At 31.1% G+C, this 17,136-nt stretch overlaps 2 protein-coding genes and 1 non-coding gene across 3 annotated transcripts in view; 1 reads left to right on the forward strand and 2 right to left on the reverse strand.

The window, feature by feature from the left end:
* PTBP2 (polypyrimidine tract binding protein 2) overlaps nt 1-17,136 on the forward strand; it is a 954,659-nt gene that overhangs the window by 895,203 nt on the left and 42,320 nt on the right. The window lies entirely within an intron of this gene.
* The window catches only part of DPYD (dihydropyrimidine dehydrogenase), a 934,958-nt gene that overhangs the window by 478,206 nt on the left and 439,616 nt on the right, over nt 1-17,136 (reverse strand). The window contains exon 12 of the mRNA XM_049765668.1: nt 7,226-7,410. Coding sequence (XP_049621625.1) covers nt 7,226-7,410 — 185 coding nt within the window. The remainder of the gene's footprint in view (nt 1-7,225; nt 7,411-17,136) is intronic.
* Nucleotides 7,841-8,004, reverse strand: LOC125997715 (U1 spliceosomal RNA). Its single transcript, XR_007491747.1, has one exon. It is a non-coding gene; the product is annotated as a U1 spliceosomal RNA (small nuclear RNA).

Genomic DNA, 17,136 nt, shown 5'->3' on the forward strand with positions numbered 1-17,136 from the left:
TAGCATTCCATCGAAAAATTCATCAAAAAGAACTTCAGTTTACAGGCAGGAAATGGAATTTTGAACCAGGAAGGGGCTCCTTGCTTCTATTCAATTCAAATTACAATTATTTTGTACTCTTCCACTCTATGGTAACAGTTATAATATAAATCTATACTTGGTACTGAAATCACAAATTTGTTTTATATACCCCTATTGAACTGATATTGGATGATAATGACTTTCTGTCACTGTAGTTCTGGAGAAGATTTGAAATAGTGACCAAGAGGTTAAAGGCTCTGTATCTCATTACCAATCCCTTGAGATACCCAGTTTCCAACAACTAGTGATTCTGTTGTACCTCAATAGACAATTTCTCAATACACTGAAATATTAAGCAGGAAAAAAATAAGTAATCAAATGATAAAAATTAATAGTAGCTCTTCAGAAATTTAAAAACACCTAGTTCAAAATATATACATACACTCTGTACACACAACTAAAATAATCATAGTAAATGTTAGAGAAACTAAAATAACCTATGTGCTTCACTTTTAAGATTAAAACCAGTAAAGAAAGCAAAACTTAACAGATATGTATGCTCTGTGATTTATAAGGTTATTAGATCTAGTAAGGTACAAGACTATTTACAATTACCTATTTACCTTTTTCAGAAAAGCAACTAATGAGTGACTATTTTTAGGACACTATAATTTATATATATTTCTTTGTCTTTAATGAATGTTTTAAATTTAATCATCATTTCAATGATGTTCTGAATTTATTTACATAATTGAAATGTGTTATTTTGTCTTCATTTAAAAAATAGAGTCACTTATTTCATCAAAACAGATAGTTAACTCTCTATTTTTATTTTCCTGAATGTAAGACAGAGTTAGTTTATAACCTTGGAACTTTTCTATCCTGATAATTATTCTGGCAAAGGCATTTGTAATTAGAACTAAGTTAAACACAGGCTTCAGGCTCCGATTAAAATCTTCTAACATCATCAAACTATAACAGAATAGTTTTATAAATTGAATATTTATATACAAGGCAAAGTTCTAATATATTGCTTAAAATTTTTACATGTAATGTGGAGAAGATGTTAAGGACTTCTCTGAATTGGCAACAATTAGAACCCATGATAAAAAAATATCAGGAATTTCCTTGTATCACTTGATATAAGGAAAAATTATAGACAGACATATGTTTGAATTCAGATTTCTTTACTGGCAAGATATTTAGTATGAATTAATTTATTTATAATTTCAATATCTTAATATACCAATGTCTTTTATTTGTTTTTATCTTTTACTTGAAGTACTATCATTTACAATATTACTTATATAGTTTAATGCATATTTCCAAAAATCATTTAGATACACTTTAAATAGGGCTATAATAATAATAATAAAAAAAAAAGGTACCGTATTTTCCGGCGTATAAGACGACTTTTAAAACAAAAAAAGTCAACCAAAAATCGGGGGTTGTCTTATACGCCAAGTATATCCCGAAAAATGTTTCAATATGCCGCTAAACGAAAATTGTCTGAATATTGCCCAAAACGAATTTTCCAACTCGATCCTTCACCAATCACTGCCAGGCTTCTCGGACTGCCTCTCTGACTCAGCCAATCCAAGTAGGCTTATGATGCATGCAAATTAGACAATGTTCTGGACCCGAATCTACACTGTCAAAAGCCTGCTCAGATTGGCCAGAGTCAGAGAGGAAGTCTATTACAGTTGTAATTATAATTTTTATAGCTATTTACACAGCATATTTATCTTAGAAGGAGGAAAATAAAAGTATACTTTATATTTTTGTTTGTTTTTAATGTTATTTTCCTGGTTTTAGTTTTTTTCATTTTATTATTATTTTTATTATTATACTTTATATTTCTATGTATTATTTCTTTAACAGAATTGCCATTCATTCAATTTTCTATAATCTTTTGGAGTTCAAGGTCAAAATTATGTTTGATGCTACATACTTTTTATCAAATGGATGAAGTAAACTCAAATATGCCTGGACCCTTCTTAAAATCAATATTAATAAACAATTGAGGTATACTGAATCATCTAATCCAAGTAAAGAAGAGTACATTTTAAATGATGATATACTGATTTTTGAAGAGGGAAATGTTGACAAGATGAAAATGATTGCCTTTATATTAATACCAGAAATGAAAATATCTTTTATTTAAATAATTTCTACCACAATAATATGTTGTAATATACGTAAAACGTACTCCTAAACTGGGTAAACTTATCAATATTTAATAATGATTTTATATACATATATTGATTTAATATTGATATTAATATAAATTCTCACAATGATCACATATCTTTTCAGTCTTTTATCTGCATATCAGCATCATTCAGAACTTCGACTAACCCAAAGAGACTTTTGGTAAAATAAGAGAAGCTGTGGCACAGGTGCATGGTTTATATAGCAAGAAGAAAGCACTTTTGTGTAAATTCAAGGAAGGGTACTATCAGCTCAATAGATTCAGTTCAACAAAAGATTCTGTAGCATCCGAATACTACTTGGTCTGAATTTCAGCCAGCTGGTACCTTTTACACAAAGAGCAAACCCTAAAATTTCATCTAGCAGTTTATTTTCAGTTCTAACAATTCAAAACACCCCAATTTCTTTCAAATGTGCAATTCCCCTCCTTTACTTGTATCTTGATTTTTGTGAAGTCTTTGCTGATAGTCACATCTAAACAGAATCCATCATAATTGCTTCCATACTCCTTCATGTCTTTACATTTTAATGATTTAATTTATAATACTAAATGAGGTTTATATTTATATTATTTTTATTCCTCCTACATTGTGAGATTATAATTGATTTTTTCACTTAGTTTATATTTATAAAACTACTTATTACTTTGTTTCTAAAACATAGAATGCAAATTTTTATTTTAACAGTATTGAATGAGTGATTTACTATATGTTTGACTATCCAGATAAATAAATGAACATGGATGAATCAATGTATGAACAGAATTTCTAATGACCTTAAATGACTCATTATAATTGTGGTCTGCTATAATCCGTACACATTGGCTTTCTATTCAAATTGTAAAATGATGCAATGAAGCACATATATTTATGGCTCAGAATTTTCATTCATTATATAATTATCATATAATGCTTCCTGCAATGCATTAGGATAGCATCTACAATCATTATAGTTCATATAGTAATAAATTGTTTATCACTGAAACAAGGGTGTATAAAAATATGACGTTCCCAATGTTACACAGTCCACAATAGACTAGTTTGAAATCAGGTCTGTTTATTTGAAAGCCCAAGTCTCCATCCTATGCATAATATATATCTTTTCTTTTATCACTTTGTTGCTCTCCAAAAGTAAAGTGATTGAATCAACAGCTGGTACTCAAGAAGTGGTAATTGATTATATTAACTAATTAAATTTACATGAAGCTCTCTTCACAAAATTATGGGAATCCCTGAAATCTAACACTGATGTCTTCAAATGATTACATTTCAATGAAAAAATATATTATGAAAACATATACTTCAAAACACCAAATATCCAATTGCGAAGATTTTCACATAAACTGACACTATTATGCATATATTAAGCAAATTTAAACATAATCTATTGTTACTTTTTGCCCAGAACAAATTACTCAAAGCATTAGAAAATCTTAACTGAGAATTTTAATTTATAAATTATAGAAAATTTTATTAATGATTGTTGCAAGTAGAACAGTATTTATTTTCACTGCTATTAAGTTACATGACATGCTGATTTTTAACTTCCCATCAAATTATTATAAGTAAATTATCTTACTCTTTGTATTTTCCTAATTAATAGATGAATGTGCTTTGTATTCTATAGATATAGCAATACAAAATCCTGCTCACCAACTTATGAACAGGGAAATCAGTAAGCAGGCTTCAGGCAGGGTAAATGAAAATGTAATAGAGCCACCAGAGGAAATACTGTCCAGAGGAGGAAGATGTCGAATCTAAAGTACAAGTAGGGTCCAGAGAGATGACAAGAGCCAAGTAGAAGAAAGGACAGGTTCTGGAGAAAAATTACTCCATTGTGGGAAATTCGAATAGGCATCTCAATTTAAGGAGGTTAAGATTTATCTTGAGTGCAAAGAGAAGCTTCTACGGGGTTTTAAATTAGATTGCAATCAAATTTGTATTCTAGAAAGATGATTCTGACTGGAGCGTAGAAGCAATGGATTTGACAGAGGGAAAGTGGAGGCAATTTTAAAAGGTGATAGAAGCCAGAACTAAGTTAATGACAGTGTGGAGAGAGAAAAATGCCACTTTGTCTATATATTCCTTTTTAGTCTTATCACTGCTTAGCACTTTGCATCCAACAATGTGGCAGGAAAGTGAAAGTGTTGATTTTATAAGACAGAAATTTTACCTAGCTTCCATTTCTACTCCGTTTTAAAAATGCAGTTCAACACTTTGACAAGTCTGAGTTTTTCAGCCAAATTCAAAATTCCTAGTGGTCACAACTTGTTAATTTTATATTTCAAACACTATCATTTCTAGTAATGTGTGTTTTTAAAATACGTGCACTGTTTTTCCTCTGTGCCTAAAAGCCTGGTTCATTTATTTTATCTGTATATAAAACTAAGTAAAATGGTTGCTCTTTTTTTTATCTTTTTTTTTTAAAGCACATATAAAAGTCAGAGTAATAAAATAGTAACTGAAGTTAAAAGTAAAACATCTATAAAAATTCTTTTTGGGTGACAATCATGACAACCATCACTACATCTGATACATATTCTCCATGTAGATTTAAACTATAAATAAATTAATTTAGATATTCAGAAAGATTACCACAAACTCCTCTCCATTATCCATGCTATATTTCTCTTGATCATCTGTCTTCCCAATGTTTACATTTTTACAAATTAAAATCACAAAAACACTGGGATTCATCTGACTTAACCTAAGAAGTCCTTTCTCTCACCATAAACTGATTCTATTTTCATATTTTCATGGAGTTTAACAAGTTGGTCAATTATATGACTCGAATAAAAATCATACTATACATACATGCACTGTGTGCTATTAAAAAGATGTATAAAAGCATTTAAAAAGATGATCTGACCAAATGTATATAAGACATAATATTAAAAAATGAAATCTAGATAAATAGGTTTTAAGAAATACAAATACAGCATTCCTCTTTCATTTGGAGGAATGCTCCCAAACAGTGCTCAGGAGATATAAAGGCCCCACTAGACATTTTTTTTGGCCAAATAAGATGATGGTTCAAAGCAAAGGTGTGAGGGTATAAGCCGTTCTAGCCCTATGAGGTTTAGAAACAGCTGTTCACTAAAAGGTGCTTGGTTGACTATGTGATACAGAGCTTAATCTATGTTGATCCATACCAGGCATGCTCCCTAATCATTATATTATCCTCTGGCCCCAGGATTGCTGTTTGTATTGAAGGAAATATGTTTCTGAGCACTCTACAATAAAATTTTCAACTATTTTACTAATATAACATTCTAAAACTACATTGTCTTTCTATTTTTTCCATAAACCTCGTCAATGTCTAGTAAATGTTATAATTTCATGTGTTTGCAAATTTCTTCTAATCTTGTCCAGTAAAATAACTAAAGTATTTTCTAATTAATTTTGAAAATATTAATTAATTCTGCCTAATCTGGAAGGTTAAGGATCATTGATTGAAATGATTTGAATATAAAAACAAATGTTCAGCATTAGAGTTAGAATAGATTTGGAAGGAATGTTTGGCTTAAATAAAAAAACCTGTGTAGTATAGATTGGGTTTGTTTGTGAAATGTGTAACAAACATTTGGTTGTTATATCATTTTAGTTGGTGTTGTGATACTATAATACAACCTTTTAAATAGGTAAAAAAGAATAAAATCACATATCTTCCCTCTCAAGCTTATCTCCTTCTATTTTTATGATTTGTAAGGACTATAAATGTTAGGTTTGTTTTCTCTCCAAAATATTGTCTATTAAATCACACCTCAATATCTATGTAAAGTCACTAGAGGTACAGTCACTAGAAGAGCCCTGTATGTTTGAGATACAACTAAGGTTCAGACCAGATCTCAAGACTGACATATTGCTCAAAAGCTCAAAGTGGGTAAAAACAAAAGCCATAAAGGATATGAAATTATCATTGTCCATTAAATTCCCTGCCAAAATAATATAACATGCTGTTCTATTAGAATGATAGAAGCTGTAGGAGGAGAATAAAAATAGAATAAACGGTCATACTACAAGAATGCTGCTAAAGAAACATTTAAAATAAAGTTACATTATTATTATATTGAGAAACCAACAAAAGAAACCTGAAGAAGAATGTCAGGAAAAAGAATAGAGTCTTTCTTGAATAGGAAAGAGAGTAAGAAATTTATAAAGAAAAACAAACACTTCCAGAAAGATGTCATGCAAATGAGGCCACTGTGTCTATATTTAATTAAATTACAGAGCTAGATGAAAACAGAACTTTTAATCAAAAAGTAAGACAACTGAGACTTGCTGGTTATGACTTTTTTTCCCCAGACTACACAGTTATTGTGCCAGAGTAGTCAACTTTGAATTTTACCAATTTTATATTTTATATTTATATCATAAAACTAAATAATAAAAATAATTACAACTGAAATTATGAACTATTTATTTTCTTTTCACTGATTTTAAAAGTGGATAGGACCTCATATGAATCAGATAGATAACATAGTTTTCTCAACTATATAAGAGCATAATGAATATAAATTCCATTTCATAACATATTAAATGGCTTTTATCCTTCATAAATTTACTCTATCTTTAAGCAATAGATACATTGCTGGCAGGGATTTGCTCTGTGTTCAGGACATTCCTGAATCTACACTGAGGAATAACTCCAGAAGGGGCTCAAAGGCCTACAATGCCAGGAATCAAACCCAGATAATCTGTATACAAGGCAAACAGTTTTCCTGCCATAGTGTAAGGCCCCACAGATACATTTTCTAATATCACAGGAGCAATGATCTTAATACATTTGATTCTTAGAAATGCACAATAACTTTTCAGTCCAATATAATATTCTGTTGTCCTAACCATCTTTTAGCATTTTTATCTAATAATTATATTTATGTAATAATAACAAACCTTACATATCATATATTTATAAAATGAGTACAAAATGAATGAAAAGACATTTTGACATTGGGAAAAAAATTAACTAAAAGTTGATGGCAACTTCCTACCTGTATGTATTTGTGAATATACCAAGATGCTTGTTTCCCATCATTCACTGATTCCACTGTAGTGTTAGCCATACCAACGACATCACCACCTGCAAACACCCATGGTTCACTGGTTTGCATAGTTTCAGGATCTACTTCTGGGACACCCCATCTGTTAAATTTTATAGGAGCCAAGGCTTCCTTTACTGTAAAAAAAAAGACAGAAGACAACAGGCAATGATTAATTGGTGTATCACATAATATAAAAATTAAGAAAAGTTACACTTTGATTATTATTCTACGAATTCAAGCAACTGTTTGAGATGATCCATAGATAGCAACAGAAAACTAATGAAATATCTAAGTTAACACATTTGAAATGTAACAAATTCAATATAACCCTCAAAGGCCATAATTTAAAACCACAAAGACTGGACACATTTTAGATTTGAAATCTATGTCTAGAAAGTATATCAAAAAAGAAGAAAAGTATAGCCACTTATTTTAATGGTTATAAAGCCCATTCAAATCCCTTTACAAGTTACAGAATATATTTCCCAAAACATTATTTGTCTAAAATCAAAGTTTCACAAATAGATTTGTGATAATTATTTTTTGTTGTTGTTGTTGTTCTTTCAGGGGAGAGCGCGAACGTAGTCCCCCACTACCACAAATTATGCAGTCGATTTTCCCACATTTGTGGAAATCGCAGGAGTTAGCACATCCGGAGTGCAATGGAAAAGCCTCGCCCTGGGGAAACCACCTTCGTGATCATGGTATCTCCCCTGCCAGGTAAGTATTTGTGATAATTCTTCATGTGACCCAAAACTTAATCCTATGAATGAAGGGGATGAATAATATTGGCTTTATCAACTGTCAATTCTCCCTTTTTACAAATGAGAAGCTGTTTAATCAAAACAAGAAATAGTTTGGAACAGTTTTTCAACATTTTTTTTACTACTAACTTTAAGTACTGTGTTAATTTTATAAGGAATAGGTAGTCAGTCGTTCAGTGTATAGTCTGAGGATAGGTACTGCTCAGCATTCAGGATCCCAAGAACTGCATTCAACAGCACTAAGAGAATCTTTCAACCCCAGTTCTATATCTCTCACTCATTAACATTGTCATGATAGTTGTTAGTGTAGTTATTTCTCTAACTGAACTCAAGGAATGGGAGAGAAAAATGATGGGGCATTAGTGGTGGGAATGTTGCACCGATGAAGGTGGGTGTTCTTTTTATTCTTGAAGCCCAACTACAAACGTGTTTGTAATCATGGTGCTTAAATAAAAATATTATTTAAAAAAAGAGAGAGAATCTTTCAGTAATGTGAATCAAACAAGTTTGGTACTTGCAGAGAATGCACTGCAATTGTTGCAGTAATTGCTCAGCTCCTTTAAGCAATTTGATAGTTCTAGAATACTTTATATTTAGTCAAATTTTATTTTCCTTACTTTGTAAAAAAAAAAATTAAAAAGTACATAGTACAAATTTTACCAGTGACCTTCATTGGTGTTCCATAGAACGTTGAGTTTCCTTTGAAAATATCGAAATGAAATTTTTGACATGTGTTTCTGATATTTTGGAAGAGATGTTAAAAATTAATCAGAGAAGGACTGATCAAAAGAACTCAAAAGAAAGATGGATGAGACTGTCAATGATAGAACCATTATCAAAGATCAGACGATCTCTGCAGGTATTTAGGCCATGAATTTTTGTACAACATTCTAGAAAAAAATTCTTGGGTCTATGCTTTGTTCTAATCAGACACAGATTGCAAAAAAATAAACTAAAACATATTAGAAGAGCCTGAAACAAAACAATTCTAAGATGGAAGCAATTAGTCAAATATAAAATAGTGAAATAGGGGGCAAAATATAGGTCAAAGAACTGTAACACATGCTTAATGAGTTGAAAATCTGGGTTTGATTCTGGAGTCACAATTCCCAAGAACTCACAGGAGCAGCCCTGAAGCAACCAACTGGGAGTAAAGTCTGAGCTCCCAAATCAGAGTTGGTTTTGCTCAACTACTCCAGATTATAATATAATAAATAAAATATAAAAGTTGTCATTTAAGCAATTTTTCAAAAGAAGAATAAAATTATCTCTATGTACATATACATATACACACATCTTTATATGAATTTTTTAGCTTTTTAAAAAATTACATTTTTTTGTAAATTGTTAACAGACTATTCTTGACTGTGTGTTTTTCCCACAATATTACAAGGTCTATAAGAGAAAAGAACAAACCCATGTTACTCACTACTGATCATAGAAATTCATTTTATCACAGAATACAAGTCTCAAAGCATGAGATTTTTAAGTTAATGGATAAATGAACAGATAAGTATATGAACTGATTTAATTGTGCTTAAGTTTTTATCTTTTACAATCTCCTTCTGTTTATATCTTTGATGCCATTTCATCTTTTTTTCAATAGTAAAATTAAATATTCATGTGATTATTTTCAATGTAGAATGGCATTTTGAGAAGGTCTTTATAATGTCTTTAAAGGTCACAGGAAAAGAGACCTTTATCATTTGTTCCCTGCTGCATAACAGATCATCACTACCATCTGTTGACAGTTGTCTGAGTTGCAAGAAAGTCAATAGTAAACATAGCTTGTCAATTCAACTTATTATAGCAGCAAGTGATCACTGAATTCTTATTAATATATACATAATATTGTGTACAAGAAATAACCTAGTTTTTCCAATATGTTGATATACCATTGTCTTATATGGTTATATAAATAAGTAATAAATTGTGTGTGTGTTTGTTTTTGCTTTTGTTTTTGATGGGTACAACACTCAGTGGTGCTGAGAAGAAGAATAAGATTGGATTCAAGAGTTGCACCCAACAACATTTAGGAAAGAAATGTGGCTGGGAATTGAACTTAGTCCTTCACACATGTAAGAAAATGATCTACCATTAAACAACATGCCAGCTTAATAAGTAATTTTAATAAAAAGTAACTCAAAATTATTTAAGCAGGATGTTAATTATATTTATATATTTTCTCATAATTTAAATTTTAATTTCTATTATTTTGTTCTTTAATACTAAAACAAGTATAAACTTAAGTTTGAAATATTTATAATTATTTTCTCATTTCTACAGCAGCTATGTTTGTGTGTGTGTGTGTGTGTTTGTGTGTATGTATTTGTGTGGTTATGACACAGCTGCCAGGTTCTTTACTTGCATCTTCTTTTTTTACTGTCCTATGCCGAATTTTGAACTTGTAAATTTAATTTTTTTAAATTTTTACTTGAAATTTAATTTTATTTAAATTTACATTTAAATATTACATTCACTGTCCTATGCCAAAGTTTGAACTTGTAAATTCTCTTTCTCACTCTTTTTGTTTTTGTGTGTGGAAGTTTTCTCTAATTAGGTAAGTTCAGGCCTCACATAAGTTGAGTCGTCTCTTAGATAAAATAAGTTATATTTAGTGGGTGTTACATAAATGATTGCTGAATTCAACAGAATTTTTGAGTAATGTGGTTTATGGTTTTTTTTTAATCTGACTCTTCCCTGCTAAATTAATATATAGTCAAAAGGCCTTACTGTAAACTTGATAAACTACTCTTATATTTCTTACCATGTATAATATATTCACCAGTTAAGTTTTTTGTATTCAAAAGCACTAGTCTATTGATTAATCTTTTCAATACAAACACATTATTACATCCTTTTTTGTCCTAAAATGCCATTTATATTCAGGTTAATTTCTAAAAAAATGGTGGGTGGGAATGTTGCACTGGTGAAGGGGGGTGGTCTTTTTATGACTGAAACACAACTACAATCATGTTTGTAATCATGGTGCTTAATTAAAGATATTATTTAGAAAATGCTTTTAAGCCAAATATATGTTTAAGTGGAGGAAACATTTCTTAAATGCACAAGGCATGACCCACATGACCCACCAATCAATGTGCCACCCCACAATATTAAAAAACAAACTAATATTATATTATTTAACAGTAATTGACCTCTATTTATTTTGAAGTCTTAACTTGAATGGCCTCTATTTTATTTTATCCAACTAATTCCACAAATTAAAAACTGGCACTAAATTCTAAAGTATGAAAGGATTTTTTTCTTTCAATGTGAAAATTAGCACAGTCCCATTTCAAAAATTATTTGCTGAATTTTCTCCCTAATCATTGTGGAGCACTTCAACTTTAGTATGTTCACATTTTAATGGAAGATAAAAATAAAAATAAGACTAAAAATAAATAAATAAAATAAAAATAAGTAAAAATAAGGTAAGAGGACAAGCATTTGATTATAATAATACAAATATAGCAAAAATTATGTTAAGCAAAATAGAAATTATTATTTTATTATTAACTATTATATCTATATAGGATACTAAAACAATAGAATATATTTAACTTAAAGACAGATATTTTATAAGTTCCATAGGAGGTTAGTAGCACCTTCTAACAGTTACACAAAGAAGATAATTAAATACAAGAATGTTTACAACTTGAACATCAACTTTTTAGAATGATTTCCTTGAGGAAATAAACATTATATTATATAAACATTGGGCTATTAAGAAGAGGTTCAATGTATGATAAACAATAGACTTTGGTTAATCAAATATTATATTTAAGATTTTGTATATATGTATATATAAATAACATTATTAATTAATTTTATTAAATTTTTATCTGATTTGTTAAGCTTAAAAGAAATTCATAAATTATTTAATTTGTCTCCTATAATCAGTTATCTCAATATCTATTTAGTAGACTAGAAAGCTATTTATTGAAAATTATTTTTATGTTTGATTATTGATCCAAACAACTTTGTGAATGATTTCAATGATTGTTAGAAATAAAAGTATTACCATCTTATGTATATATATATATATATATATATATATATATATATATATATCTTACCTTCATTTATTATTGTTATTATTATTTTTATTTACCTAGCTATTTTGGTCGATTCCTCAGTTTGGATGTGATTATTGAAATTGTTGGCCCCAATTATTCTTTTTTTTTTTTTTTTTTTTCTTTCTTTTCTTTCTCTTCCTTTCTTTTCTTTTGTTATGTGCTACGCCATGTTTCTTATTTCAAGACCACGGCGTGTTTTTTGTTTGTTTGTGTTTGTTTTTAGTTTGTTTTGGTTTATTTTTTATCTGTTTTTTTGTGGTGCTTATCGTTATAGCTGGAGTCCTCACTGGATATTTGACACTTCTTTTGGTACTGGTGGAGTGTTTCAACTTCTTTTTCTCCTTCATTTCCCAAATCGATGATGAGAACCTCTAGAAGGATTCTGCCCATTTTCGGGGTATTAAACTCTTACCCCGGTTTATTTATTTTCTCTTTTTCAGGCAAAACCACGCAACTTGAACTAGCTACCCCTGCCCCTACTTAGAGGGGGAAATAAGGGAGGCATCAAGACCAAACTGATGCAAGACTACTAAGTAGTTGGTTAGAGACAGAGGGGACCACATATTCTAGCCGCCCTGGGGGTGAGGGAAGAGGAAATGGGAGGTAAGACAGAAACGGGGGAGTAGGGAGGACAATTTGGGGATGGGAATCCCCCCTGATTTTATGTAAATATGTACCTAAAATATTATTGTCAACAATATGTAAGCCACTATGATCAAAATAAAAATTATATTAAAAAAAAAGTATTACCATCATTTAATCTTAATATTTTGAATTTATAATGAAACCAAGTTTTGATAAAAATTCATATACATTTTATTCATGATTAGAAAATAGTTTATTAAGTGCTTATTATGAGGAATACAGTATAGTTCTAATAAATAGGACAATCCTTTTATGAACTCCTCATATTTTTTTACATCATCACTGATAGTGATGATAGTTTAAATACGACAAAAATGAATCTCAGAAACATACATTTGTTTTCCCTTATGGAACTTAGAGTGAAAGAACATGCTGATGAAAAATGTATATTTACAACTGCAAACCAAATAACTGCTTGTCATTTCCTATGAAAACTTTTTTCTTCTTTATTTACCATCAAGATTTACTCATCAAGATTCCATCTTTAAGGAAACTGTAGCAAATACTCTATACTATGAAATCCAGGAATTCCATATCTGAACGTAAACAGAATTTGCAAGAGAAATCCCACCCCAAACATGCTGATGCAAAATCTCACAATCTCTATTATTCCGAAAATGGGAGAGAAATATGTTAAATGCTATGCTGCCTATACTTTGATTCAGTCTTTAAAAAGAAAGAAAACATCCTCAATTCATACCAAACACTCAAGATTTATGCTAATTTTCTGCTTTAATTGCTACTGTGTTCAAATGAGCTGATTTAAAAAACAAAGACACTCTGAGGTAGCTTTAAAACAAGAAATTGTGGTGAAAGAGAAACTTTCAGGCATTTAATAGTATGCATGAAATGATTTTTTTATATAGACTTAATTGTATTGTGACACACAAGTTCTCCAATAAGCCACAGCTTAAAATGGCAGAAAACGTCCCTTAGGGACACATCACTAGCAGATGCAGATTGCCAAGGTCAATTAAACTGATGTAGCTTTGCTGTCGTAGATGTAAAAGAGAAACCCAGAAGCATATGACAAGTATATCTCTCAGTATTTATAAAAGGATGTCAAGAATGAGTGCGTAAATATAAATTAATTCCCCATAAACCATAAAACAATATGGCAGAAATCACAATGAAAGATTATTAGTATTTTTAAGGACTTGATATGTTATAAAACAGTGTGAGGGATAAAAATCTTTCAACATTTGTTTATAGAGTGATCAATTATAACCAAGAAAAAAGCATCTGTATGCCTGTTTAATTTTACAGAGCCTATTAGCTAGTGGGACCAAAATTCCATGAAACAAACACACAAAAAAGGTGAGGCCAAAATCTTGATAGTTCAGAACTGAAAGGAAAATCTCAATAGCAGACAAATTTCCATTCCAGCATCAAGATCCCAGAGAATGTCTTCACCAACTGTATCAAGTCCTAAAATCACATGACATGAGATTCATCTTCCATCTCCCTCTGCTGCTTTTTATATTTGCATCAATTTGCTATTTAGTTCCTCACAAATGGAACCCACAGATCCAAGATTTCCTTCTGTAAATTCTTCAAAAGATTTCAACTTGGTACAATATTTTAGAAGAGTGAATCTCTCACATTCAATCTTCTCATTTAGTATTTTGACCAATTTTGGTTTTACCACCATCCTTATATCTTCCTTACACTAGTAGTCCAGGGGGAAAAGCAGGGAGGTATCAGATGCATGCTGGGAATACGGGTGGAGGAGGGACAACACTGGTGGTGGGAATGGTCCTGATTCACTGTCCCTATGTATCTGAAATATAATGTGACTTATAATTCATATTTGTCACAATAAAGATTACAAATAGTTAGAAAAATATGTCTATATTTTACCGCCCACACATTATATCCTATCACCACTCCCTGATGAATATAGGGTTCCTATGGGGACCAAAATGTACGACCACAATTATGCTATCTCATGACATTTTGTAGCATCAATAGTTGAATCACATAAATTTTAATCTCCTGACTAACTTTCAGAAAGCTACAGTAACTGGACTCTGAATTTTGAAATATCCTTGCATTTTGGTGTATTCCTCTTTCTAACATTTAAATGTTTACATTTCTAGAATTAATGCACTATTTAATGGAAAGTACTAGCTTTGGATCTTTAATATCCTCTCAATAATAATGACCTCAAATACTATATTCATCTTTTTCATACCACTACATATAACTAGTTTCCTATTAAATATTTAACCTACATGTTATGCCGTTTCTTTTTAGTAATCATTCCTTAAACCAAATACACACCTTCCTCTGAATCTTAAGTCATTTCTTATTTGATAAAGTAATCTGTTTAGCTTAATTACTATGTCCACTATTTATCCTTTGTCTGCTTTCCTGAAAAGGGATGTATAAATTTTCACACTTGTCTTCTGACTGCCCAAATTATGAATCTAATGTATCTATTCCCTCTCTATTTTTTTCTTATAATAACTCCCCCTCCAATAAAGTGTGAATATCTACTAATTAATATTAGAAACCTCCTCTCCTTAACTAGTAGATATTCTGCCTAGGGAAAATTCTCTCTCTTCTCCATTCATTATCAGTCAGTAAACAAGATGTTTGCCAAACCTGTGCAGTATTTCCAGTTTTTCAATTTTTATGGAATCCCAAAGTTAAACTAAAACTCTCTTACTAATGTGCTGTTTAGCTTTAAATGACCAAATCTAGTGACTCACTGCAGTAGTCACTGCTTACAGAACAGAACAATATGAATTCCCCAAACCCAATTTTTTTGTGTGTTTTTGGGTCACACCCATTAGTGCTCAGGGGTTACTCTTGGCTCTATACTCAGAAATCGCACCTGGTAAGCTCCGGGGACCATATGAGATGTCGGGATTTGAACCACTATCCTTCTGCATGCAAGGCAACGTCCTATCTCCATGCTATCTCTCTGGCCCCGCCAAACCCAAATTTTATGGTGTTTCTAAGACTTAGAATCTTGCACCTGTATATTTCACTTGTCACCTCCTTGTGGCCTTGATGTTTAACAGCACCAAAAGTTGACCACTTCATTTTCATAAAGTTTATTTTTGATGACATCACTAATACACCTTTTCCTACAAACCTCCACAATTACTCCTGAATATTACTGATTGTTTGTTCCCACTTTCTTTTATCAACTTAATCATGAAACTATTAATATGTTTTTTGTTTTTGGCTCACACCCAATGCTGCTCAGGGGTTACTCCTGGCTCTGTGCTCAGAAATCACACCTGATAAGCATGGGGGACCCATATAGGATGCTGGGATTCGAACCACAGTCTATCCTAAATCTCGTGCAAGGCAAATGCCCTACCACTGTGTTATCAGTCCAGCCCCCAAAATATTAACATTTTAACCTATTCTCTCTTATTATCTCAATATCCAATCAGTTACCATGTTCCACTACTTTATACAATGGAAACTTTCTCTATTACTTAGTATAGTTTTATTGAAGTCATCCCTAGTATTATATTTGAAATATGGCACAAAGTTTGCCAGAGATTGGTATGTAGGCCTTACATATATAGCTAATTCCACTCCAGTCAACACTATATGATCCCCCAAGTTAATCATGTTCCTAAAGGTGGGTCCACCTTGGGGTAGACCAAGTAATATTCAATGTCTCAAGGTGGCTGATGTAATCCTTGGTAACCCAGTGCTAAGTAGCACCACATACTTTAGTCCTGAAAGAAGTCCTGTGGTGTAGTTGGCTGAAAATTGCTGGCCTGGGGTCATAGGTATTTTTTATTATAGTTTGGGAGATACCAAACACACAAGCAAACAAAACCATATAAAGAGTAGAATTATGTTCCTATTGGATCCCTTAGAGAAGTTAGCTATGAAACTGATCATTGCAAAATGCTAAAATTTCATTTAGAACACAAATCTCTAAGTTAGGTATTAGCATCCTAAACATAAACAACAAGTAGCAATCTTTTTTTTCTGACCTTTGAGATGAAACAAATCAACAACAACATAAAAATTACACTACTGATGAGCCAATGGGAGTAGCACAGTTTTCTCCTCCCCCCAAAAAGTCATACACACACAGACACACACACGCACACACATATACAGAGTCCACATGGAATATCAAGGATATCATGACAGGTCTAGACTTTGCCTTGCAGGCACTTAACTTAGTGGGGGTAGTGAGGTGGTTGTAGAGGTCAATTCTAATTGAAGCATAAAAAGTGAATTCATGTCTGACCAAATATATAGATAGTTCCTTAGGTCAAATCTATTAAACAAACATACAAAACAAAACCAAAAAATTCTCTTCTCTTTCTGTGAAATGAACCACAACCACTCACGCATTTATTACTGTAGGGCTTTACAGTAGTAGTAATAG

Source organism: Suncus etruscus, chromosome 19 (genome assembly GCF_024139225.1).
Source record: "Suncus etruscus isolate mSunEtr1 chromosome 19, mSunEtr1.pri.cur, whole genome shotgun sequence".
Classification (NCBI taxonomy): Eukaryota; Metazoa; Chordata; class Mammalia; order Eulipotyphla; family Soricidae; genus Suncus; species Suncus etruscus.